The following is a 27,728-nucleotide window of genomic DNA, read 5'->3' on the forward strand; positions in this document are numbered from 1 at the left end:
ATTTAGTACCTCAGCCACGTGCTCTCAAGCACAAATTCCCTTGTTTGCTGAGTTATATCCTACTTTATCTCCTTTATCCTACTCTCTCTTTAATTATCCTCCCTTTTTTAATCTAAGTATAAAATGCCTTGGTATTCTCCTTGATCCTTCACACCAAGGACATTTCATGGCCTCTTTTGGCCTTCCAGGATGCTGCCTGGATTGAAGAGGAGAGACTAAGGGAGCTAGGGCTTTACTCATTGGAGAGGAGGAGGATGAGAGGAGACATGACAGAGGTATACAAAATATTAAGAGGAATAGATAGAGTGGACAGCCAGCGCCTCTTTCCGAGGGCACCAATGCTCAATACGAGAGGGCATGGCTTTAAAGTAATGGATGGGAAGTTCAAGGGAGATGTCAGAGGGAGGTTTTTCCACCCAAAGAGTGGTTGGTGCATGGAATGCGCTGCCTGAGGTGTTGGTGGAGGCTGATACATCGGTCAAGTTCAAGAGATTGCTAGATAAGCACATGGAGGAGTTTAAAATAGAGGGATATGTGGGAGGAAGGGGTTAGTCAGTCTTAGGCGTGGTTTGAAGGTCAGCACAACATGGTGGGCCAAAGGGCCTGTATTGTGCTGTATTGTTCTATGGTTCCTAATCACCTGCTTGAGTACTTTCCCTCTATCTTTATTTTCCACAAGGGCCCAGTTTGATTTTAGCTTCCTAAACCTTATGTAGGACCTCTCAGGTCATCCAAGGTTCCCTTACCACACCATCCTTACTCCTTACCAGAACATGCCGATCCTGAACTTTGATCAGCTGTTCTTGAAACAACGTGGACTTGCCTGACAGAAGCTGCTCTCAATCAGCACCCCTATCCCGGGGCATCAAGCTGCCAGTCCTGCCCTTCTCTTAGCCATGTTTCTGTTATGGCAATTATTTCCCAGAGCTAATCCACACCGAGTTCATCCGCTTTACCTGTTAAGTCTCTTGCATTGAAATAAAAGCAGTTTATCTGAGGAGTTTATCTGTTTATCTGGCAGCGCATTGGATTATCTGAGGAGTTGCAGATAGAATTGAACATTGTGTAACGATCAGCAAACATTCCTACTTTTGATCTTATGATAGAAGGAAAACAGCTGAAAATGGTTGAGCCGAAGACATTGCCATGAGGACTGCCATCATGATATCTGAAAGCTGGCTAATGGGGCAGTATTTGCCCTGCTTTTTGTTAGTAGGACATACGTGGGTAATTTTCTATATTCCATACTGTTGGGTGGGTGCCAGTGTTGTTACTGACCACATAGCTTTGCCATATCCTGGGCTCTCTGCTCTTTAGTTATAATGTTATAGAGTCACAGTTGTACAGCACAGAAATGAACCCTTCAGCCCATTTCCATTTCCACCTATTGGCTCATCTACACTAATCCCATTTGCCCACATTAAGACTGTTTCATTCTATTGCACGTCTGCATCAGTGTCCCGCCAGACCCGCAGAGGTGGTTTGTGTGTTTATATAATGAATGGTGCAATAACGCTGTGCTGGTCTCGAAGCACTGTTCACCATTAGTGGAGTTTGCCATAGTTAAATGCCGGCCATACTATCTGCCGAGGGATTTCACAGCCATTGTTATTGCGGCTGTGTACATGACCCCAGGTGCTAATGCCAGGGAAGCACTGTGTGAACTTTGCAGAGCGATAAGCAAACTTCAGACGGCTCACCCCGATGGCTGTTTCATTGTCACTGGGGATTTTAACCACGCTAACTTAAAAATCAGTGCTTCCAAAATTTTTCCAACATGTTAACTTTGCAACCCAGGGAGAGAATACATTGGATTTGGTATCATAAATATCAAGAATGCATACAGAGTTGTCCCCTGCCCCCATCTTGGCTACTCAGACCACGTCTCTGTTATGCTAATCCCAACATAGATGCTACAAACCATTTCGGAAGCAGATAAGAATGTGGCCTGTGAATGCAATGTCAGCCATACAGGACTGCTTTGAAAACACAGACTGGAGTATGTTTAGAGAAGCAGCCACCTATGACCATACCATCAACTTGGAGGAATATGCAGCTGTGGTGACTGGCTACATCAACAAGTGCATCACCACACATGCCATGGCTGACAGCTGAGATACATCAACTGTTTGAAAACCCGAGATGTTGCCTTCAGGTCAGGTGATGTGGCAGCCCTCAGGACAGCGAGGGCTAACCTGTCTTGCAGCATCAGGGAGGCAGAGGAGTTATGCCCAGAAGATCGCAGACTACTTCTCTGATACCAAGGACACAAGATGTCTGTGGCAGGGCATCCAGGCTATCACAGACTACAAGCCCACACCTCGCACTTGCGACGATGACACCCCCCCCCCCCCCCCAGATGCGCTGAACGACTTTTATGCTCGGTTTGATGCACTTAACAACGAACCTGTGAGCAAGACCTCCACCGCTCAATGACCAGGTACTTTGCCTGTCCTCAGCTGGTGTGAGGAAGATATTATCCAGGGTTGACCCTCAGAAATCAGCGGGACCTGATAACATACCTGGCCGTATGCTCAGGGACTGCACAGACCAGCTGGCAGATGTACTCACCAACATCTTTAATATCTCTTTGAGCCAGGCAGTTGTCCCTGTATGTTTCAAATCTACCACCATCATACCAGTGCCTAAAAAGACACCTGTAACCTATCTAAATTACTATCGCCCCGTGGCACTAACACCAACCATCATGAAGTGCTTTGAGAGGTTAGTCCTGCAACACATCAAATCCATTCTCCCTCCTTCACTAGATCCTCTTCAGTTTGCATACCGCCCCAATCAGTCAACTGAAGATGCAGTGTCCTTTGCCCTCCACCTGGCCTTGTCTCACCTAGATCAAAAGGACACGTTAGGATGCTCTTCATAGACTTCAGCTCTGCCTTTAACACTATTATGCCACAGAACCTCATAAGGAAGCTACACCTACAGGGCCTTAGCACCTCCACCTGCAACTGGATTCTGGACTTCCTCTACGAAAGGCCACAGTCAGTTCGCATTGGAAATACCACCTCAAACATCACCAGGCTGAGCACTGGAGCCCCCCAGGACTGCGTGCTTAGTCCACTGCTGTTCACCCATGACTGTTCTGCCAACTCCAGTTCCAACCATATCATCAAGTTTGCTGAGAGAGAGGTGGCGAGGCTGGTGGATTGGTGGAACGTGGACAAAACAAGGGAGATGATTGTGGATTTTAGAAAGGCCCAGGCTGACCACTCACCCCTGTGCATCAATGTACAGGGAGTCAGCTGTTATAAGTTCTTGGGAATACATATAGCAGACGACCTGTCCTGGTCAACCAACATCGCCTCCCTTGCCAAGGCGGCACAGGAGCATCTCCACTTTTTACGGCAGCTGAAGAGAGCAAACCTGCCCTCCCCCACCCTCACCACATTCTATAGGGGTACCATCGAGTGTCCTGACCAGCTGCATCTCTGCCTGGTACGTTAACTGTAACATCTCTGACTGTAAGTCTTTGCAGAGAATTGCGAGTACAGCTGGAAAGATCATTGGAGTACCTCTTCCCTGGCTATCTACAACACATGATGCACACGCAAGGTCTGCATAATCATAGATGACCCTTCTCATCCCTCCCATGACCTATTTGTCCCACTACCGTCTGGCAAGTGGTACTGGAGCATCCAGGCCAGAACTACTAGACTGTACAACAGTTTTCTCCCCCAGGCTGTCAGGCTCCTGAATACCCTGGAGACAGTTTCAGACAAGTGCTGTGTCAAAAGTCCCAGTTTGCACAACGGCGTATAAGAACTTTGGCTGCTGCTGAACATGTTTATACAATTAGTGTAACACACTGAGTTCTGTGTTTTTTTCGTCCAGCTCGGTTTTGTGCTAACTCTGCACTAAATTTGTATTCTGTATACCGTTTTTTGCACTATTTGTACTTAAACAATTTTGTCTGTTTATTGTATGTCTTCTGTTTTATGTATGTCCTCTGTTGTGAGAGTCTGGGGGAAACGACATTTCGTTCCTCTGTGTTTTTATAGCATATGGGTGAATGATAATAAAGTAACTTGAACTTAAGCATCCATCTAAATGCTTCTTAAACGTAGTAATTATATCTGATTCTAGCACCTCTTCTAGCAGTGCATTTTCTGTGGGGGGGGGGGGGGGGAAAAACTACCCTTACGATCCCTTTAAGGGTGCAGAGGAGATTTACAAGGATGTTGCCTGGATTGGGGAGCATGCCTTATAAAAACAGGTTGAGTGAACTCGGCCTTTTCTCCTTGGAGCGACGGAGGATGAGGGGTGACCTGATAGAGGTGTATAAGATGATGAGGGGCATTGATTGTGTGGATAGTCAGAGGCTTTTTCCCAGGGCTGAAATGGTTGCCACAAGAGGACACAGGTTTAAGGTGCTGGGGAATAGGTAGAGAGGAGATGTCAGGGGTAAGTTTTATTACTCAGAGAGTGGTGAGTGCGTGGAATGGGCTGCCGGCAATGGTGGTGGAGGTGGATACAATAGGGTCTTTTAAGAGACTTTTGGATAGGCACATGGAGCTTAGAAAAATAGAGGGCTATGGGTAAGAGGGCTTGTAATTTCTAAGGTAGGGACATGTTCGGCACAACTTTGTGGGCCGAAGGGCCTGAATTGTGCTGCAGGTTTTCTATGTTTCTATGTTTAAATCTTCTAGCTCTCACCTTAAAACTATATATCTTTTTTCTATACCCCTACCAAAGGAAAAAGATTTTGATGAACTACCTCATCTGCTATCTCATTACCTCACTATCTGCATCATTGTCACAGATTTGTACAATTTATTGTGGGAATGCAATGTATAACTGAGATAAACTACATCTGAAACATTTCCAGCCAGTTGGAAACAAAACTACAAGAAATGAAGTTAAAAAAAATAGTGCCACAGGAAGACCACATTAATATTATGTCATGAATTAAAAGGATACTATTTTATGATAGTGCCATGCAGGGAAATTGCACAATAGAAAATTAAAACAAAACCTATTTAGCCATTCTACTGGCAACAAATTAGAAAGTGACACCGGTGGTGGTCCAAGAGAAATGTGATCTTCTTAGCACTTGAAAGGAGCAGGGCAGGGGGCAAGTACAGCAGACAACCCAAAGGAAAGAAGAAATTTTTAAGTATTAAAATACAATTCATAACAACTAGTATGCCACAAGTGAAAGTCACTTAGAATCTCTTCCTTTTGATGATTTCTGGTTTCCAGTTGACAGGATGAGTCTCTTCGGTCTAGGATTAAAAAAATACAAAATATTACTCTGCCAGAATAAACTTAGCAAAAAAATCCTCTAGTTAAAAAACTTTGCAAATTAAGATTTTCCTCCCAAAATGCAACATTACAGATTACATTGTGGCTTGCCCAATTTAACAATGACAGATTGAAAATAAAACAACAGATTCATGAACAATTATGTTAACATGCTACATTCCAATCATTACTTAGTTTAACGGTCATTTTATGCCACATTGCTGAATGAGTTAGATAATTCTCCAACCTTTTGCAATTGTTACTCTAAATTTGCTAAATTTTTCTTTCTGCACATTATTAAAATTTAATTTCCTTGGGATTCAGTAATGAGTAATCTGTCTATCCACACTTAGAATTTTGGAGACACTTTTCTTCCTATTCCATTACCTCTGCATTCTCCCAAGGATCTATACCTGGTCACTTTACCCCTTGATGACATTATTTATACACATTTGAGATTTCACAGGTATTCTGAAAACACCCAGCTCCATCTCACCATCTATCAGTGTCTGAATAGTCATTATTATTTCATATCTGATACACGATGTATTGAAGTTTCCCCACATTAAATACCAGGAAGACCAAAATCAGGGTTTTTGCTCATGGACCCTACTAAACTTCTATTCATTCACCTGCCCATATCCTGCCCCACATCTTTCACTAATCAGTCTGCTGGCTCCTGATCCAGCAATACCTCAAGTTTAAAATTTCCATCTTTGTATTCATATACTAGGGCAGCTGATAGAGCTGCTGCCTCACAGCTCCAGGAACCAGGATTCAATCCTGACCTCCCATGCCCTCTATATCTGCGTCTCTATTTCCTGCTGATTATCAGGAAGCCTACAGTCTACCCTCAGCAAATGCCCCCTTTAGGTTCCCAAGTTCTATCTATATGGCCTCATTTGAAGAACCTTCGAGGACATCCTCCCTCATTACTGCCTTGATGGTTTCCTTAATCAATTCTGCAAAACCCCTCCTCTTTTACTTCCACTCCTATCATGCCCGAAGCTTCAATAGCCTTGCCCTTCTTTTAAACATATATCTATGATTGCAACAATATTGTTTTTCCATGTGTGCATCAACACTCTAAAGTTCTTCTACCCTACCAGTCAAGGTCCTAGGATTAAGGTCCTAGGATTAAAATAGATGCAACTTAGTCTTCCAATCCTCCTTCACGTGCCCAAGTCTGCTCTGCCTATTGCACGTACTTAAATTTTTTTGCAAGGCAGCATTAATTGCCCATCCCTAAATGCCCCTGAACTGAGCAGACTGCTAGGCCATTTCAGAGGACATTTCAACAGGAACTTGATCAGGCAGGGGATGGAGGGATATTAACCACGTGCAGGCAAATGGGATTTGTTTAATTTGGCATCATGATCGACACAGACACATGGGCAAAAGGGCCTGTTCCCATGCTGTACTGTTCTATGTTCTATATACACCAGATCTGGTTAAGAATGCCAGATTACATCCCCTGAACAGCACTAGGGAACCATATGGATTTTTAATGATAGTCTGTTTCATATTCATTATTATTAATATTTGAGTTTTTAATTCCAGATTAAGAAACAAATTTAAATTCTACAGCTACTACAATGGGATCTGGTCTCTAGATTGCTAGTCTAGTAACTTACTAGCTGTCCAATTACACCTGACTTTAGGACAATCTGTAGCGACTCACCATCCGAGCAAGTGAACCGGCTCGGCGGTCGGGTCGCGCGTCGTCGGAGCGGCGAGGCCCAAGTTGGTGTTGGGCCTTAGTCTTCCCCGAGCGATGCGGGGAACCCGTGCGCGGGAGAAGTTTGATGACATAGCGCATACATCATTTCTGTTTTTGGTGGGCAGGAACCATTCCTCTTAAAAGGCCCACGCAAGGCGGGAAAATAAATCAGTTTTTGTTCTGCAGCCCACCGACTAGTGTCTTGCTTTCACATCGCGGTAGCAGCCGCTACAAATCTAACATTTTTATTGTAACATTAATCCTTAAAATGCAATCAGAATATCTTACAAGGTCAGAACCACATATTTCCTTTACATTTTAGAAATAATCAGATATGCTGTTTGAACAATTTCTGAATACTTAAATGGACAAACGTGATCCACAATTGCACAATATGGTGCACAATATGTTAAAATGATGAGTCAAAATATTGCTTTATTATGTGGCTGATCCACTAAAATTTTCCACAGTTACATTAAAAAACTTTCATCTTCACCCTAATATTAAAGTTCCTTACAAATTCACATTTATTGGGATCAAAGGGTAGGGACATGTTCGGCACAGCTTTGTGGGCCTAAGGGCCTGAATTGTGCTGTAGTTTTTCTATGTTCTATTTGGGAAGGAATTTAAACATCTCAAGCACATGTCAACATTGAAGGCAACTCTTCATATTTAGTTTAAGAATGAAACTGCCTAAAAATTAATCACTGGCCTGCACTTTTATTTGGGAAATAGGAGCAGAGCACAAGGAAATCATTACAGCATGTGAGGGATAAAATTTATGTCCAAGTAGCGCACACTATGGATTGATGATTTGTTAAACTTGTATTCAAAAATGAGTTAAGAAGCCTTACATTCCTGGAATATATAATCCAGATACTATTTTCAGAAATTTTTGTACATATCTGTGCAAGCAATTTTACTGCAATAGATTAGTACCCTTTTAGTTATGCAGCATTGAACACTTTTGGATGGAAAACAGGTTGATGGAAAGTTTTAGCCATATTGCTGATTTGGAGTCAGGGGTACAGGCAATCCCCGAATTACGGAGAGGGGGGCTGCATTCCTAGAAAATGGTTGGTACCGTAATTTTACCCTATACCATAATAATACCGTAACAAAGCCGCATTATCTGCTCATGCGTCAAGTAATGTGAGTGGAAAAGAATTCTGTGTTTATTTGCATTTTTTTCCCCCACAGTTAATTTTATTCCATATCTCAAAATTTTTGGGTAGTGATTTGTGAATTCCATAAGGGCAAATCTTTGTTACCCGAATGGCCATAAACACAGGGACTGCTTGCAGTTTTATTCTGTACTCAAAACAAATTGGAATAAGATTTATAGCTAGGAGATAAAGCAGATTCTTTTCCAGTAATTTGGTTTTAATTTGGACAAAAACACACCTATTGATAAAAACAGGAAAAAAGCCAGCCACAAAACTTTGATATTGCTAGTCCTTATAGGAAAAAAATATACATTAATACATACAGCCATGTCATCTTCCTTGTAGACTTTGATTGTTTTATCAGCTTCTGCTGTGAGTAATCTGCTTTCTGACTGGTCAAAGGTGCATGCGAAAATCCCAGATTCACTGTCCAAGGAACCTGGCTGCACAGCAGCATGTATTCGCTGGAAGTTGTACCCAGTTCTCCAATCCCAAAGGTGCATAGTGCCATTGTCAGCTGTTGATACAAATTGAAAGTAAAAATTTACTTGGCACGTAGCTACATGTAAAAATACAAGGATGTGCAACATTTTTTGTCATTTACACTATTTTGCTCAGTGTGGTACAATTCCTGTGTGGTAACTGGTAACATTCTGCATCATGCGTTTTTGGAAAAACATCCTTAAAATATTGCAAACGTCAACACTTTGCTTTTGAAAGTTATTTAAACAGATATAACTGTAAATTAATATAATTGTGATCCAAATGCATCCACATTAAGATACCAGATAATGGAAAAGATCTGATCATGCTAATTTCAATTACAGAGCAGATATTGAGCAATTTCTATATACAGGCAGCCCCTGGGTTACACAAGGGTTACCGTTCCTTAGAACTGTTTGTAAGCCAATTTTTCCATGTCAGAAACATCCGTATTCCCGTACCGTATCACTCTACATACACTTGTTATAAGTCTTTAATTTCATTGCATAGTCACCCCAATACTACCCATAATTAAACTGATACTGTATACTGTATCCACTCATTAATGAATGCCACAAGATATAGTATTACTATCTTGAAAAGTGCATTAAAAGTGTCTGGGGAAAATTTGCATAAATCCAATTTCTGTAAATCAGGTCATCCGTCCTTTGGGAACTCCTGTAATTCATCACAACCACACATTTCATGGGACAGTTTTGTGCACTTAACCACGATACCAAAGTTTAATTTATAGAGTCAGAGTCGTAGAGCACAGAAACAGCTCTTCAGCCCATCAAGTCTGTGCTGATCATTTACATTAATCCTACATTAATCCCATTTTTCATTTTCACCGGATACTACCACTCATCTGCAGACTAGGGGCAATGAACCTACCAACCTGCATATCTTTGCAACGTGGGAGGAAACCGGAGCACCCAGAAGAAAGCCATGTGGTCACAGGGAGAATATCAAACTCCACACAGACAGCACCCAAGATCAGGATTGAACCACGTGTCTCTGGTGCTGTGAGGCAGCGACTCTACTAGCTGCACCACTGTGCTACTCAGAAGTTTAATTTATGTGGCCCAAAAAGTAATGGAAATGTGGCCAGATAATTTTGGTTCTTGCTTTTTAAATGTTTTTTTTGGATATTTTGATCAGCTGCACTTACGTCTCCCATTCTACCTCCACGTCTTACCTCCGGATACTAGCACGCCATCCGAGTTGACAGAGAGTGTGTTGATGATAGCATTGTGACCAGGTAAGTTCTGAATAAAAATACCATCTGGACACTTCCACTGCTTTATATTATCCGGAGAACCAGAAGCAAAAGTATACCTTTAAAATAAATACATTGATCAAGTAACACACAGTTAATAAACATTGTGAGTAACTAAATCAAAGTAAAATTCACAGTGCCCAATTCTAATTAAAGTAATCCATCTCATTTATTATTCAACCAAACCTAAAATATTAATATATCAAAGAAACAATATCGAATTAGACGTACTGTCTTGGATGCAGAATTAGAGAACGAACAGACTTCTTGTGATTGGTTAACGTGACTCTAGTTTTCCCTGCTACCAAGTCCCACAGCCGTATGGTTGTGTCATGGCTTCCTACAAGAAATAAACAGATTTACTATAAAATTCAATTTATACAACCACATTTATTCAAGTAGTTAGGGGGCAACACTGGTGCAGCAGTTATTGCTGTTTGCCTTACAGCTCAACGATGTACTGATAGGCTAATTGGCTACTGTAAATGACACTTTAGGTTAATGCAAAAAGAAACAAAAGGAGAGTTGACAGGCATGTGAGAGAGAAAATGTGCAGGGAATTAAGGACAGAGCGTGAAATAGGACTGATGGGATTGTTCTACTAAGAGCTGGCATGAACCACCCTTTACAACATCATCGCAACAATATATTTAAAATCCACATACAGTGCCATTACCTGTAATAATTTGTGGTTCTCCAGCCTGGCATTTCACAGTTGCTACTGTATTTGTGTGCCCTGTTAACGTGTGTACATTTGCTTTTGTTCGAATGTCCCATACCTGCACCAAAAATATCCACATAAGAAAAATGCCACGCAGGTTTGATGGTTCACTTCAACAAATGCTAAGTTAAAGGTATTACTTCATGTAGATTAGACTGATGTGATAAATGATCCATGTACTATACTGAGGTGCAGAATTTTAGAAAATACTTACCCTTGCTGTTGAATCTCTGCCACAAGTTATTAAAACATCAATAGTCGGATGTAAATCAAGCCCATACACTGCACTTAAATGACCATGGTAATGACGAATAACCTAGGTAAACAGCAAAAGCATGTTCAAATGTTCAGAAATTAAAACGATATGCATACAGTATTAATAGTGAAATTCAAGCTGAAAATTGCAGGCTAAAATTCATTTTAGAAGTGGTCTTGTTACAAAAATCTTTACCTTGTTATATTCTAGATCCCAGCATTTCACCTGCTTATCTTCTCCACAGGAAAAAAGATATGGGCTGCGTGAACTGACTGCCACTCCACGTACAGTGCTGATGTGCCCAGTCAATGATAGCTTCAGTTTACCACTGGCTAGATCCCAGATCTAGGCAGATAAAACATATTTTGTTCTTACTATAAAATAAAGCAACTTTACAGTGATGCAACTTTGTAAAGTCAGTCATGGTCTCTCACATTACAATACCTGAAAATATTTATTGTAAAAAATGACAAATTCCACAACAGTTTTGATGTTCTGTAATTTAAGGTGTGACAAGGTAAAATCAGGGAACCATAACATCTCTTGCTTCAAAATAACCATTTCAACTACAAAAGTCATGGAAATAATTTATAAAGTAAATACTGTTGATGGAGAAATTTGGAAACAAAAAAAAATGCTGGAAACAGAGGCTAGTCAGCCTTTGTGGAAAGGTTATATGTAGATATATACAATTGCCTTCAGATCCATGACTGCTCCCAATCTGTTGGTTCCCTTCACCAATGCTGATGAAATCTATTGCACTTCCAGCATTTTCTGGCTTCAAATTTTCTTCATCCACAGTATTTATTTAAATAGCAACAATTATTTGATATTCTGCATTTGTAAATAGAATAAAACTACAGTCAATCATAAGTGGAGAATTGTAATCTATATTGAAGCATCATTCAATTGACGTCATTTTGTGATTTACTAGCAGCAATGCCAGTCACAGAACTATTTCTCTCCGTAGCTTTTTATATTTCCTGTATTACAATCTTTGACATGCCCTATTTCAGCCTTATTCTCTTCACAAACTATTTTGCGATTCTTATGAAACAGGAAACTCAATTGCATTAAGTGTCAATATTAATTCTGCCACATAGCTGTTGGTGAATTATTTCAATGTAAACAGAGCACTAATCACATGTGAAACACTGTCTGCAAAGACCCTATAACAAATTCAGTGACAATGTACTGCTGGAGGGAAAAGCTGGAAAGTGGCCACGTAGAAGCCATAGAGCATTCACTCAGCACTCAGGATGCACTCACAGGACCAACAGTGGAAATAGTGCTAAAGAGGTCATTATATCATTATTTACAGATATGCATTACCGACAGCGCTACTACACCAGGAACCTGGCGCAAACCCTTGCCCTACCCGCTACTACATGCTATGGTGCCAATGGTTGCTGGCTACTGTGTTCATTACCAAAGAGAAATCTCTGATAAAGAATTCAGTCCAAATTTGCCACAAATATTTTTTAAAAATTACAATTTTACCTTAATAGTTCTATCAGCTGAGCCAGTAACAAACCATTGATTGCCAGGTTCCACTGCAAGACATCTTACCCAGCCCAAGTGGCCACTGATTACCTGCAGAATAACACAAGATTCTAGATTAGAAACATTATACCTGTTTGTGCATGTACCAGTACAAGGATGTGGATAACTTAAAATCTCTATATAAATCCTCTGCACAGAATTTGTCAAATATTAATTTAATATTGTGCTTACAGTTGAGATAATTTTTAGAAACCTTTATTTCTGTTATTATTATTTATATATACAAAACCTTTATTTAGAAACCTTATAGAAACATTTCCATGGCATATACAATGATTCAGTTTCCTCATTGGTTTCTGGTTATGCTCCTGTCAAGCTCTCACCAAGTTTATCTGTCCCTTAATACCATTTTCCAGCTAATTTATGATTACCAATTTCCCCTCCTGAAGACAACTTAGCTGATATTACCATTCTCTCTCCACATAGGGACTGTTCCCCTTCCCTCCACAAATAAACAAACTTTGACCTATCCTTACAAACACCCCACTCTTTTTTCACTTCCCTTTAACTTGCTGTCATCTCCCCAATCCCTGTTCATCTTTTCCAGAAATTCTTATTTAAAATCCTCCGCCTGTGTTTACTTATCCACAATACCAAACAGCTTTCAAAGTCACCAATGAATGTGGCACTTATGTTACAGTGACAAATGTTAACCAATCTCCACAAGTACCCCTCTGCCTTTGACAGCTGGGAAACACACTCAGCGAGCTTCACTCTTAACCAGCTGCTAAAATATCTCGTGCAATGGTTTTTCTTCCTACTCCCACATCTCTAATATTCTCTGAAGATTTGCCCTTCAACCTCTCCTATTTAACATCAACAATGTGCCCTTGAAGTGGAGCAGTATTTTACACATGTATGCCAATAATATCAAACTACGACTTCATATCATTTTTTGCCAGTGTCACTAAACTGTCAACATTGCTTGCCTGACATCCAATACAAGATCAGCCAAAAATAATTCCAATTAAATATTGGATAAACCAAATTCTGAATCAGTTACAAATCTGTTCCCAAACAATTAACTTCACCTTTTTCTCTGACAATTGAGTAAGAAATGTTCAGAACGTCAGTGTCATATCAGACCCCAAAAATGACCTGTTTGTCTCCATTTCTGGTTTCCAATTCTACATCAGGCCACCTACTTCAATCTTTGTAACAGTGCTATGTTAGAGGTGTCACATAAATACAAGATGTTGTGCTGCCAAATCAGAGCATCAATCAGCAACTATTGTTAAATCTGCATCAATAAATCTAACTTAGCATATTTTGTACAGCAAGTTCCTGCAGGTGCAAGCTTATAAAAATGTGACAATGCATATCTGGGAACATGCAGAGCCAACAAGAAATCTTAGAAAGGGTATGCAGGTTGTTCCCGGGTAACAAAGGGGTTTCCAATTTTGCCCTTAAATCAGAAAATACACAAAAAAAAATCACTCAATATGGTAACTGTACCTCCACAGTATTGTAATGAATGGCATCAAAAGCACATATATGATAAGAACAATTACTAAAAGTAGAAAGAGAGAGCAAGAACTAGTTCTGCTGTTCAGAGGAAAGTATATCAGACTTTTGAATTTAATAATATTATGGGGGAGCTTGTTCTTATGTATGTTGGGCGTTTGCAATCCCGGGATGCCCTGCATTCAACATGAAATCAGCTGCAATAGAGAGAAAAAAAGATAGAGGAAACAAAAATGAAGGAAAAAATTAAAAACACATTGTAAAAAAGAAATTACATTTTTAAAGTCTCCAATTCTTGAAAGATTAATTTCTACACCTGCCACAATTATTTTTTAATTCAGTACTATAGGGCAGGATTTAATTACTTCACATTTAAAAAATTTAGTTATGCTTGCAACGACAAAGCATAATTTTCTGCTTTGAATTACAACTCATACAAACATAGCAACTTGATGATATTCAACAGATGCCAATGGCAAGGTAAAACAGCAAAATAGTATTTTTGAAAACCTAACAGAATGTTTTTTCAATCTGAGAAACAATCATTGAGCACCATTATAAAAGAGCAGGCACTTGTCCAAAGGGAAGAAATCAATACGGACACTAACAGCAAAACTTCTTCGTTCAAGTCTATCAACGTTTCATTTATGTGCATTTCCTCTTGTATATAAACTTAGCTTTTACTAACAAAAGTTCAGACAATGCATTAATTTTGCTCAACTCCTTTTATTAAGCCATTTTTCCTCAAAAATCTACAAAAGCAAATTATTGCAGATGCTGGAAATCTGAAATAATAAAACAAAAAAGTGCTACACTCAGCAGGTCAACCTGCTTTTGCGATGAGAGAAAGCGTTAATGTTTTAGGCCTAATGACCTTTCCATAAATGCTATCAGCTAAATGTTTCTGACATTTTTTTTGTTTTCACTTAAAATTACAACAGAATTTGCCCAAAATTGAATATTTTCCTGGGTCATCTTTCTCTCCCTGGAAAATGGCAGTTCTCTGGCCGTTTTCCAGTTCCTGGCACAATTTGCATATTTGAAACTGAAGAATGCCAGTGTACAGTGAACTGCCCACCAGGATTATTCTTTCCATATAAATTTGTTGCAAATTGACAAAATATTTCCACATAGTTAGGCAATTTACAAAAAAATGGAAAGCACTGCAACCATTTGCTTGCCACACATACTGAACAAGTTTCAGCTGTGAGGACATCTGGAAACAGGTTTTTACAAAAAAATTCACACAATAATTTTCTCACTCTGTAGAGTTTCCAAGGTGGATGCCATTGTGGTTTTGGCATTGTAGGAAGTTTTCTTGATATTTGTGAGGAGTTCTTTGGGCCTCCAGCTTCCAACAGAGCCTGTAACATGAATCAAACACAAATAAATAGAAAAGGCAAACTTGTGCTTTTTTTCCTCTGAAAAGTAAGTGAATTTGTTTTTCCCATCAGAAGTAATACATTTTAATATTTACAATTTATTAACTCCAAAGAAACCATACCATGGAAGACACTGGAGGCTGTGAACGTTCAGCAATGCCTGCATGTCTGTGGATGTCAGCAACACTGGTGGCGGTATGATTAACTTCTTGCCTTAAAATGAAATAATGAATACAACTGAGTCATAGTCAGTTAAAGTGCGATTAAAAGGCCTACATCAACTAACTCTTTCCTCTTTGAGCATCACTAAAATATTTGCTTAATCAATAAGTGCTGAAATAGCAAAGAATACCTTAGCTTGTATAAAAGTCAGACAACCTCCTTTATGTAGCTGCAGTAAGGACTCTGAATCCACAGTAGTTGGATAAATAGAAACAAATAATTCCTACTGAATTAGAGCTAACGATACCCATCTATGAAACCAACAAATATTTAATGCAATGAAATTACTTTTATAATGGTTTTCATGCTATTTAGCTGGAATTTCAATTGAAAACTCAATATATGTATTCGACTATTTCATTAACTAAAAACCATTTTTATTAGGATCAGCAATAATTGCAGCTACTGGATGTGAGGGAAAATTAACTCATTGATTTTGTGAGAATTATGCCTGTAAATGGCAAAAGAAAATTTTTTTTTAAATTCACAATGCACCTCATAACCTCCATCTTGGATTCAGCAGGCAGTCACTCGCTACAAACCCTGACACGTGTGGACTCAGTTTGATCCATAACATCGACTTGGTGAAAATACTGATTTAATTAAAGCTTCTTTCCAAGTCTCCCATGTATTGGAGAAAATGGGGCAAATCTTACACTGAGATCCGTGTATGGATCTCCAACAAACCTATAACTGATAAATTCCTGAGCAGAAGCTGAAAAATCATGGGTTCGAGGAGTTCCCCAGGACAGCACGAATTTCCACATATTTCCTTATTGTCAGGTCCTATAATGGAGGAAAGGCCTTTGTTGAACCAGCTTAAGACAAAATAGTCTAGAACACCGCTCTGAGGAACAGTAGCAGCAACTGCACAGAAAGCAACTGAGATTCAATCTAGATCTCAGTTGCTTTCTGTGCAGAGCTTCCACATTCTCTCTGTAATCATGTGGGTTTCTGTTGTGTACTCTTGATTTCTTTGCCTCATCCCAAAGACATCATAGGAAATGGGTGCTTCAACCCAACTGGTCCATGCCGACTAAGGTTCCCATTTAAGTTAGTCCCATATCCCTCTAAACCTTTCCTATATATGTACCTGTCCAAGTACTTTTTAAATGTTGTTAATATATCTGCCTCAACCACTTCCTCTGGCAGCTCACTCCATATACTGACCATCCTCTGGGTGAAAAATTTGCCCCTCAGCTTCCTATTAAATCTCTCCCTTCACACCTTAAACTTATGCCCTCTAGTCCTTGATTCCCAACTCTGGGAAAAAGACTGTGCGCACTGACCCTATCTATGCCCCTCATGATTTTATACACCTCTATTAGATCACCCCTCATTCACCTACACTTCAATTAATTAAGTCCCGGCCTGCTTAACCTCTCCATAACTCAGTCCCTTGAGTCCTGGCAACATCCTCATAAATCTCTTCAGCACTCTTTCCAGCTTAATTGCATCTTTCCTATAGCAGGATGACCAAAACTGAACACAATATTCCAAATGCAGCCTCAACAACTGCAAGTGCAACACAACATCCCAGCTTCTGTACTCAATGCCCTGACTGATGAAGGCCAATGTGCCAGAAGCCTGTCTACTTGCGATGCCATTTTCAGGGAACTATGTACTCCTGTGTCCCTGCGTTCTACAATACTCCCTAGAGCCCTATCGTCCACTGTGAAAGTCCTGCCCTCACTTGTCTTCCCAAAATGCAACACCTCATGCTTATCCAATTGAACTCCACTTACACAGGTGATCAATATCTGTCTGTAAATCCTGATAATCACCTTCACTGTCAATGACACCATCTATTTTAGTGTCATCTGCAAACTTACTTACCATGCCTTGTACATTCTCATCCAAGTCAATGATATAGATGACAAACAACAATGGGCTTAGCACTGACCCCTGAGGCGCACCACTAGCCACAAGCCTCCAGTCCAAAAAAAAACAACCTTCCACCATCACCCTCTTGTTCCTACCATCAAGCCAATTGTGTATCCAATTAGCCAGCTCTCCATATCCCATGCAATCTAACTTTCCATCACAACCTACCATGCTGAACTTTATCAAACCTGTCTATGCCCCTTATTTTATACACATCTATAAGATCACCCCTGATTCTTCTACGCTTCAATTACAGAAGTCCCAACCAGCTCAATCTTTTACCACAACCCAGTCCCTTGAGCCCCAGCAACATCCTCATAAATCTTCTCTGCACTCTTTCCAGCTTAATGGCACATAGTCCACATATACTATGTCTACCGCCCATCCCTCATCAATCTTTCTAGTTACTTCTTCAAAAAACTCAATCAAATTCATGAAACATGATCTCCCATGCACAAAGCCGATCTGACTATCCCTAATCAATCCCTTTCTTTCAAAATGCATGTACATCTTATCGCTCAGAATCCCCTCTAGTATCTTACCTACCACAGATGTTAGGCTTACTGGTCTATAGTTCCCAGGTTTGCCACCCTCCAGTCTTCCGGCACTTCACTTGTTGCTAATGATGACGCATATATCGCAGCCAGGGTTCCCGCTATTTCTTCTCTAGCTTCCCAATGTTCTTGGATATAGCTGATCAGGCCCTGGAGATTTATCTACCTTCATGTGTTTTAAGACATCTAGTACCTGCTCTGCTGTAATGCAGACTGTCCCCAAGAAAAACTCTATTAACTTTCTCTAGTTCCAAATTCTCCATGGTAAAAACAGAGGAGAAATATTCACCAAGGACCTTGTTCATCTCCTGCAGCTCCACACAAAGACATCCACTTTGGTCTTTGAGGGATCTTATCCTCTCTCTAGTTACTCATTGCTATAATATACATATAAAATTTCTTTGTATTCTCTTTAATCTTCTCTGCCAAAGCTATCTCATGCCCCCTTTCCCCCTTCTGATTTCTTTGAGTACACTCCTGCATCCCCTATACTCCTCCAGGGATTCACTTGATCCCAGTTGCCCGTAGCTGACCTATGCCTCATTCTTAGTAATCAGCTTATCAGTAACCTTTCTGTTTTTGCCTTAAAAATATTCAAAGACTCTGCTTCCATTGCCCTTAAACAGTGATGAACAATTCTAGGTTCTTTAATCAGGGGAAATAGCCTCGCAACATCTAATCTATCAATACCCTTCAGGATGTTATACATTTCAGTCAAGTTCACCTCTCCAACTTTGCTTCATACTTCATTAGGCAACATTCTTGGAACTCCTCCCAATGCATTAACATTCTTCTTCAAAGGGCTGCACAGATTGATAGGGTTATAAGGAAGACATATGGCATGCTTGCCTTTATTAGTCAAGGCACTGAATTCGAGAGTCAGGAAGTTACGTCGCAGCTTTATAAAACTCCGGTTAGGCCACATCTGGAGTATTGCATTCAATTCTGTTCACCCCATAAAAGGAAGGATGTGGAAGCTTTGGAGAGGGTGCAGAAAAGATTTACAGAAAGCTGATGAATTAGAGGGCATATGCTATAAGGAGAGGTTGGACAAACTTGGGTTGTCCTCCCTCGAGTAGCAGAGGCTGAGGGGAGGCCTGATAGAAGTTTAAGATTATGAAAGGCATAGGTAAACAGCTGGGATCCTTATTCCCCAGTGTCAAAATGTCTAATACTAGAGGGCATACATTTAAGGTGAGATGGGGCAAGTTGCTTTTGTTATTGTTTTTTTTATATATATACACAGAGAGTGGTGGGTGCCTGGAATACGCTGCCGTGATGTTGATGGACACAAATACATTTAAGAGGCTCTTAGATAGGCACACGGATGTGTAGAGAATGGAGGCATGTGTAGGCAGAAGGGATTAATTTAGTTAGGCCTTTAATTACTAGCTTAATTAGTTCAACACAATATCATGGACCGAAGGGCCTGTTCCTGTGCTGTACTGTTATGTTCTGCATTGTAAATCTGAAGATCCCTAATGGATCCCTAAACAAACAAGGTAGTAAAGACAGCATATGGGACACTTAAAGAGTCATGGAGTTGTACAGCATGGAAATAAGCCCTGCAGCCCAATTAGTCTGTGCTGACCAAGGTGCCTTCCTGAGTTGGTCCCGTTTGCCTGCATTTGACCCCAAGGCCATGTCATTTATAGTGCATGTCCTGCCCTGGTTTAACTTCCCAAAATGCATCACGCTGCACTTATCCGAGTTAATTTCCATCTGCCAATCCTTGCCCACTTATCCAGTTGATCTCGATCCTGGTGTAACCTTAGACGTCCTTCTTCATTGTCCACCACACCAACAATTCTGCTGTCATCTACAAACTTACTAACTATGCCACTCATATTCTCATCTAAATTGTTAATATACATGACAAACAACCTGCGGCACACCACTGGTCACAGGCCTCTAATCTGAAAAACAACCCTCCACTACCACCTGCTGACACCTTCCAACAAGCTAATTTTGTATCCAATTGACTAGCTCACCCTGGATCCCAAGTGATCTAACTTTCCAGACCAGCCTATTATGCAGCACATTGTCAAAAGTCTTGCTAAAGTGCAAGTAGACATCTACCACCCTGACCTCATCATCCTCTTAATCACCTCTTCAAACAAGAAGTCCATTTGTGAGACACAATTTCCCACACAGAAAGCCATGCTGACTATCCCTAATCAGTCCTTGCCTTTCCAAATGCAGATAAATCCCGTCTCAGAGAATCTTCTCTAGTAACTTTCCCACCACTGATGTTAGGCTCACCACCTGTAGTGTCCCAGCTTGCCGTGGTATCTCTTCTTAAATAAAGGCAAAACATTAGCCACCCTCCAGTCTTTCCGTTATCTCGCCTGTGGCTAAAGATAATGCAATATCTCTGCCAGCGCTCCTGCAATTTCTTCCTTTGCATCCAACAATGTCCTAGGATACACTTGTCAGGCTCCAGGGATTTACCCACCTTCATGCACCTCAACACTGCCAACACCTCCTCTTTCATAATATTGATATGTTTCAGGACATCACTATTCTCTTCCCTGAATTCCCGAGCTTCCATGACCTTCTCCATGATAAATACAGACTAGAAATATTCATTCAAGACCTCACTCATCTCCCATGGCTCCACTCCACACATAGACTGATCCTTAAAAGGGACATTATCTCCTTTGTTACTCTTTTGCTCTTAATATAGAATCACTTAGGATTATCCTTTAACTTATCTGCCAAAGATATCTCATGCCCCTTTTTCATCACCTGATTTCCTTCTTAAGTGTACCCCAAATGGAAAATTAAATAGAATTATGGTCACTGGTTCCAAAGTGTTAAATTTTGTTCTCCAATTTCTTAAACAAAGAGCTTACCTGGCTTTTGAAGATGGAACCACCATAGCCAATGCATGAGTGCTTGCTTCACTGGGCATTTTCTGTACCTGTGTATCAGCTGTCAGTGCCACTCCTATAATTTAAAAAGGCATTAAACTTTATATGGTGAAAATAATTTTTTTATTTTGTCAGTAAGTATTAATATAGAATTTTAATTTCTGTGTCTGACATGTTCAGTTTTACTTTGAAATGGTGCATTGTTTATAATCCAAAAACTTCTATCAATATTTAAAAATCCTAATTTGCTTTGTTAAAAAAAATCTACAGGCAGTGCCCAGGTTACAACAGGGTTCCATTCCTGAGAAATGTTTGTAAGCAGATCTATCTGCATGTTGGAAATGAACAAAAACAGTGTGGGAGAGAGGATCACAGAAATAGCTGTGATGGGAGAGTGAGCAGCTACGGCAAGAGTGGCCGCCAGCCAGCTTCACTGACTCATTGAGTGACTCTGCTCTGGCTTCACTGACTCATTGAGTGACTCTGCTCAGTACTGCCAGCTCTGCCTGCTCAGCTTGACCCAGCCCCAATTGTCATGGCTTGGGGGGGGGGGGGGGGCGGTGGCGGGCGGGTGTGGGTAAAAATAGGCATGCAGAAGTTTCCTGTTCCCATCCAGCAGAAGATGCCTGCAGCCTTTCAGCAGTCAGCAAATCCAGCATCCCGCCAGTCTCTCCAAATGCTTGTTCATATGGATGGGATATCCATAAGTTGAGTATATCCATAAGACAGGGAGGTCCTGCACAGCAATTCTGCTTGCAAATGGCCAAGGAATTAAACTTTTACAGAAAGTGCAAGCCAATCCAAAAACATTCCCAATGTACAAAACAAAATTTTTTTTCCAGAAACACAGCTGACCTGGACCTGATGGGTACGGATGAGTACCAGTTATAATGTATTCAGGTTCGTGATCTAAAACAGAATAGAATCAAAATACAATTTAAGTTAGACTTCAAAGTAAATTTTAATGATACAATTTTTAATAACTGGTATTCAATTAGTGTGCAAATAACACTGGATTTTTTTAAAGAAAAAAATGTCTTTCAAATGTAGAACAAAGTACTTACAATAAAAATACATCTTTAAAAAGGTCACTTATGTTATCCCTGCTCTGAGTATTAAAACACTTCAGTCAGATAAAAGAACTAACTAAATAAATAAAGTGGAACATATAGAATATAATAGGCAGAATATTGAGAAGCTAACGGGACATTTGGGGACAGAGGGGATGCCAGAATTTTTAATGCATCAGTGGAACACAGAAGGGGGTAGGTAATTAGCTGGCAAGTCAGATCCTTATTATGGTGAAGGTATTGAGGCATTAAAATTCATAGTTTAAACAAGGTACAGATACTAAGAAAGAAGAAAGATTTTTTTTCAGATCATAGATGGGCAGATGAGACATGTTGCTTACAACTACTATACATCAAGTGGCAACTTCAGGACATTCCATGTGTCCAAGAATTACATGTGTACATGTTCAGTTGCCAAGATTCAGTGGCAACTGAAGTCATTACAAAGCATTGCAGAGACAGTTTCTTGGAGGGTATACTCCAGGTTGCCACACCACTAGAACAGAAGCCACTTGGAAGAGTAGGGAGAGACAGTAATAGAGGAATCTTCAAGGTGTTCGCACTTTCAAAATGATAATCAGCGCTGGTAATGATGAATGCAGCCCAGACCACAGCACTAATGAGCATAGAAGTATAGTCATTATGAGAAGTTCCATGAGCAGGCATTTCTGCATTCTTTCAATGGCAATCCTGCATTGATGTGTTATCTCCTTCATAGCAGGGTAAAGGACATTAGAATGAGGGTGACATATATTCTGCAGGAGGAGGGGAACTGGGAAAAGAGAGGGAGCCAAAAGTTAGGAAGGGCAAGAATAATATTCCTACAGTCAGAGTGTCACACGGCTTTGGAGGAAGTTAAAATGTAAGACCTCTAAAAATATGATAATCTCTCCATTAATCCCATCCCATAAACCAGCACAGGCATAAATAGGAAGCTGTGCAAAGTACAAGAGTGAGAGCTTCAGATTCTTGGGGTACTGGGGGCAATTCTGGGACAGGAGGCACTTAATAAAAAGATGGGTTGCACAATCAAGTCAGGGAATTTCCCTCTGGTTCAATGAAGAACTCAGAAGAGAATAATGGCAACAGCATGATGCATTGCTAAAATTGAGGTGCACATATTGAAAATAAAAAGAGAGCAGCAGCTATTTGCAGCTTTTAGCTCTAAGATGTGATTGAAGTCAGCTCATTATAAACCCAGAATCTCCTATATTAGCAGAGTTCCTCCAGTGATATCAGAAATTTATAAATTAAAGCTCATAACAGGACAAGTAGAAAAAAAATACATCGATTTCCCAGCTGACATGCAAAAGACAATGCTACAGCTGCTGTAGAACTCTGGTCTTGAATATAATGCTGATTACATATTTTAAAGGTTATGCTGAAAAGGAATTAAATTCATTAAAACTAAAGCTGAGGACTGAACAGTACATTACAGTGGCTGGCATGATGAATGTGTATTAGTTGTAACATCAGACCACATATTGGTATGGGATTGCTACTGACGAGGCATCTTATAGAACATAGAACAGTAGAGCACAGTACAGACCCTTGGGCCCATGATGTTGTGCCGACCTATATAAACCTACTCCACGATCAATCTAGCTCTTTCCTCCTACAAAGCCCATAACCCTCCATTTCTCGTATGCATATCCTTCAATGCATATAAGCCACCAAATGTTGCTTAGTGTACATTTGCAGATTGTGAACATCACTGGCAAGGATGGCATTTACTTCCCCTAGATGAGAGGAGGTCACTTTATATTACCACAGTCTGCTGGTACTCCCACTCTGTTGTTGCATCGTTTCAGGACTTTTAACCCAATGCATTTACATTCATCCACCAGATTTTGCTGTTATTGTTGCAAAACTGTTGACATACAAGTATAGCCAGTTTCAGAACTTCTACTTGAACATGGAAATTCAAAACTTACTGGCCAAGCTTTAATAGCCATCTCATGGCTATGCTCTGCTACTGGACTCCCTATGGAAGAAAGTTGCTGAGATTCCTATGCATTTAACACTAGGGAATCTATTCAATCCATCAACTCACTGATTTCAATGAATATTGTAGGACCACCAGGGGGAGGGTTTGAGGAGGAGGAACAATAAGGTTGAGGTTTCTTTCTTTAATTATTTGTGGTTTATGATGGATATTTGTACTTTTTTCTAATTGTGAGCTCACTTAACATTTTAAGTATCAGTTTTAATATTTTCATTTTCTAATAATTTTTAAAACTCACAAAAGTATTCCAAAATTAAAGTAGGCTTCTGAAATCAATAACATAGAATCCTAAAAATCACCAAAGAGATTACTTAAAACAATCCAGATTTAACACATGCAGACACTTGCATGATTTAATATCATGAACAAGATAAAAGAATAAAGGAATATGGAACAATACAGATCATCTTTTGCTGTGAACACTTACCTTGATTTAGGCTATAATGTCCATGGTTATAGGAATCAGACTGAGAGCATTTTTCTCTGATTTCTTTAAGTATAGGCATGTGAAGCACAGGACTGTACTCTGTTTGCAACTTCACATTCATCTTGAGCTTGTAACTGATCAATTAAAATGGTATAAAACAGTGAATTCATACAAATATGATCAGTGTCTCCATGGCTCTTATACAATAGCATATCAGCGATTGATTTGAATAAACAGAATGTTATTTACAACTAAATGTAATTCATGAAAATAACTTCCCATTTTCTTTCACTACGATACAATTATCATTTTATATCTAATTAAATGAATTCTGGTTAAAATTGTGCTAAAACTAGTTTCCAAAATTTTCCAAGCAGGGAAGGATTACCCCCTGTCAGACGACCCCTTAATCCTCCCCTGACTGTAACCCACCTAGTCCCTTTATTAACCCCCACCCCCTTTACTCCTACTCCTTTTTCTCTAATTATCCTTTTACTCTATGAAAAATATTGGCATTCCAATTATATTTAACAAAGCAATGACAAACCCAAGGAACTAGAATTTTTTTAATGGCACATTTAACTGTGATTAATTTTTACATGTTATAATGTTAAAAATATTAAAAATATTGTTACATTTTGGGAAGCAAAATGTAACACAACAAGTAGAGCTGCTACTTCATGCTCAGTGGCAAAGGTGCTGTCAAGAGTTTGCATGTTCTCCCGTGACCACATGGGTGCCCTCCTGGAGCTCCCCATTTGTCCTATATCCCAAAAACATGCATTGGCAAATTAACTGGCCACTGTAAATCACCCCTAGCATGCAGGTGAGTGGTAGGATCTGGAGGGGAGATGATGGAAATGTGGGAAGAATAAAATGGGTGAGGGCAAGATTAGTGTAAAAATGGGCATGTGATGGTTGGTGCAGAGCCGGAGGGTCAAAGAGCCTGTTTCCCTGTTGCATCTCTCTATGACTATAATGTTGATGCTAACAAGCTGAAACTTATTTCTGCTGCACAAACAACTCATTAATTTAAGTTTCTTTTAATACCAAGACTTTGATTAATTGTTACTTTCAGTAGAAGCTTTTTGAGTCCTGTCTGAACTACTTAATTCTTTTTTATTCCAAAATAAACTTTATTCATCATAAAAAAAAACAAACTATATACAACAATAAGACAGTACAAACCTTTACATTCATGTACAGATCAATCATTAGTGTTGCCTTTTTATATATAAAAAAACAGCACTGATGCCATTTGTGTGGCTCCCTGGGGTGCTACCCCAATCCCATATTTACAATATTTAAGGGGCTTCCTCGCTGACCCCACCCTTCCCTCTCCAGTGGCAGAAGAACCTTAAACTGTAGTCCTTCCCCACCGAGCCCTTGTGTTGGCTGCGCCCAGCTTCAGTGCGTCCCTCAGCACGTACTCCTGCAGCCTGGAATGTGCCAGTCGGCAGCATTCCCCTGTGGACATCTCGCAGTGCCGGGAGAGCAACAAGTTTCGGACAGACCAAAGGGCGTCTTTCACCGAGTTGATGACCTTCCAGCGGCAGTTGATGTCCGTGTGCGTGTCCCCAAGAACAACCCATAGATCAAAGAATCCTTTGTTACACAGCTGCTGCGGATGAAATGTGACAATGACCCTTGCATCTTGTCACACCCTCCTCGCAAACCCATAGCCCGCAAAGAGGTGGGCAACTGTCTCATCCCCAGCACAGTCCTCCCGGGGGCAGCACGCACTGGGACTGATGTTTCGCCCATGCAGGAAGGATCTGACTGGGAGGGCCCCTCTCACCACCAGCCAAGCGAGGTCTTGGTGCTTGTTGGTGAGTTCTGGCTGGGCTGATACCCCACAGTATCCATAGAGTCCTTCTCCTGCAGTGTCTGCAGGATGTTCCGTGCTGGCCACTGCCTGAAGGACTTGTGGTCAAAGGTGTTGGTCTGGAAGAATTTTCTCACGAAGGATAGGTAGTGCGGCAACATCCAGCTGACTGGAACGTTGCGCGGCAACGGGGCCAGGCCCATCCTTCGGAACACCGGGGACAGGTAGAAGCTCGGCACGTAGTGACACTTGGTGCCCACGTACTTTGGTCCCACACACAGCCTGATGCAGCCACAGACGCTGAACTTCTTAATGCTTTTTTAAACATTTCTCAGTCCTTGCATACGAGCCGAGCTCAGAAAGGGTTGACCTATATGATTATCGGCCACATCAAATTGAATGTGATACATATTGCTTTCAGCAATCTAGATTAACCTGCAGTAAAGGGAAATAATGTTGCTCCAGTTATGAAAAAAATTCCACATCTTATGCACTAGACATAAAACAGTGGGTTTTTAAACATGGTAGTAATGCAGTCAAGAGCTTTTTTTGTTGTAGATGTGTGCTCATGATCCAATGAGATAACACTTTGCTTCTATAAAGACTGAAAACACTTACCTTTTCTCATCTACTGCAACAGGCTTGGCATGATCACTAACAAACATGTCATGTGTTCGTTTTAGAGATCTGAATACCAGTGTGTGCACTGAATGTTTCTGCACCTCCTGACAAATAACAAAAATAAATTCCTTTAACTGAAATTTAAGAATTAAAACTGAAGCATGGCTTAATGTTTAAGCAAATTTAAATGCAGTGAAATTCTTGAAAAAATATTAAATTTACATAATTACACCATTCAAAAATAAAAAATCTTATAAATACAATCAATAAAATTTATGACTTTAAGTGAAATTATGCATTCAAATAATATCTCATTTCTGGATCCATTATCAAATAACACCCCCTAGTGCCCTGCCATTCACTAGCTTAACTTCCCAAAATGCATCACTTCATACTTGTCTGAGTTAAGTTCTATTTGCCATTCCCCTGACCACTTTCCCAGTTAGACCATGATAATAGGAGCAGAATTCGGCCATCTGGCCCATCAAGTCTGCTCTGCCATTCAATCATGGCTGATTTTTTTTTTAAAACCCCATTCTCCTGCCTTCGCCCCATAACCCATTTACCAATCAAGAACCTATCAATCTCTGCCTTAAATACACCCAATAACCTGGCCTCTACAGCCCTCTGTGGCAACAAATTCCACAGATTCACCACCCACTGGCTGAAGAAATTCCCTGTCATCTAGTTTTAAAGGGATGTCCCTTTATTCTAAAGCTATGGCCTTAGATCCTAGAATCTCCTTCTAATGGAAACATCCTCCCTATGTTCACTCTTTCCAGGCCTTTCAGTATCCAGTAGTTTTCAATGAGATTCCACTCTCTCCCCACTCCCCAATTTTCTGAAAGTTGACCAATATTCTGTGGTAACCTTAGACAACCTTCTTCACTGCCCAGTACACCATCAATTTTGGTGCTATCTGCAGACTTACTAATCATGTCACCTTCATTA

The 27,728-nt window shown here is 40.3% G+C and overlaps 1 protein-coding gene across 2 annotated transcripts in view; it reads right to left on the minus strand.

Moving 5' to 3' along the window:
- Positions 1–4,778: 4,778 nt before the first annotated feature.
- The window catches only part of plrg1 (pleiotropic regulator 1), a 32,309-nt gene continuing 9,359 nt past the window's right edge, over positions 4,779–27,728 (minus strand). The window contains exons 2-15 of one of the 2 annotated variants that reach the window (XM_052032572.1): positions 26,775–26,881; positions 24,332–24,465; positions 21,685–21,738; positions 20,812–20,905; positions 15,419–15,509; positions 15,177–15,278; positions 12,388–12,480; positions 11,083–11,232; positions 10,846–10,947; positions 10,587–10,689; positions 10,142–10,250; positions 9,830–9,969; positions 8,472–8,665; positions 4,779–5,243 (exon numbers count right to left, since the gene is read on the minus strand). In XM_052032572.1, the coding sequence (XP_051888532.1) occupies positions 5,184–5,243; positions 8,472–8,665; positions 9,830–9,969; positions 10,142–10,250; positions 10,587–10,689; positions 10,846–10,947; positions 11,083–11,232; positions 12,388–12,480; positions 15,177–15,278; positions 15,419–15,509; positions 20,812–20,905; positions 21,685–21,738; positions 24,332–24,465; positions 26,775–26,881 (1,533 nt within the window). In that variant the 3' untranslated portion in view covers positions 4,779–5,183. The remainder of the gene's footprint in view (positions 5,244–8,471; positions 8,666–9,829; positions 9,970–10,141; positions 10,251–10,586; positions 10,690–10,845; positions 10,948–11,082; positions 11,233–12,387; positions 12,481–15,176; positions 15,279–15,418; positions 15,510–20,811; positions 20,906–21,684; positions 21,739–24,331; positions 24,466–26,774; positions 26,882–27,728) is intronic. The other variant, XM_052032582.1, reaches the window with a different exon arrangement.

Source organism: Pristis pectinata, chromosome 2 (genome assembly GCF_009764475.1).
Source record: "Pristis pectinata isolate sPriPec2 chromosome 2, sPriPec2.1.pri, whole genome shotgun sequence".
NCBI classification, from domain to species: domain Eukaryota; kingdom Metazoa; phylum Chordata; class Chondrichthyes; order Rhinopristiformes; family Pristidae; genus Pristis; species Pristis pectinata.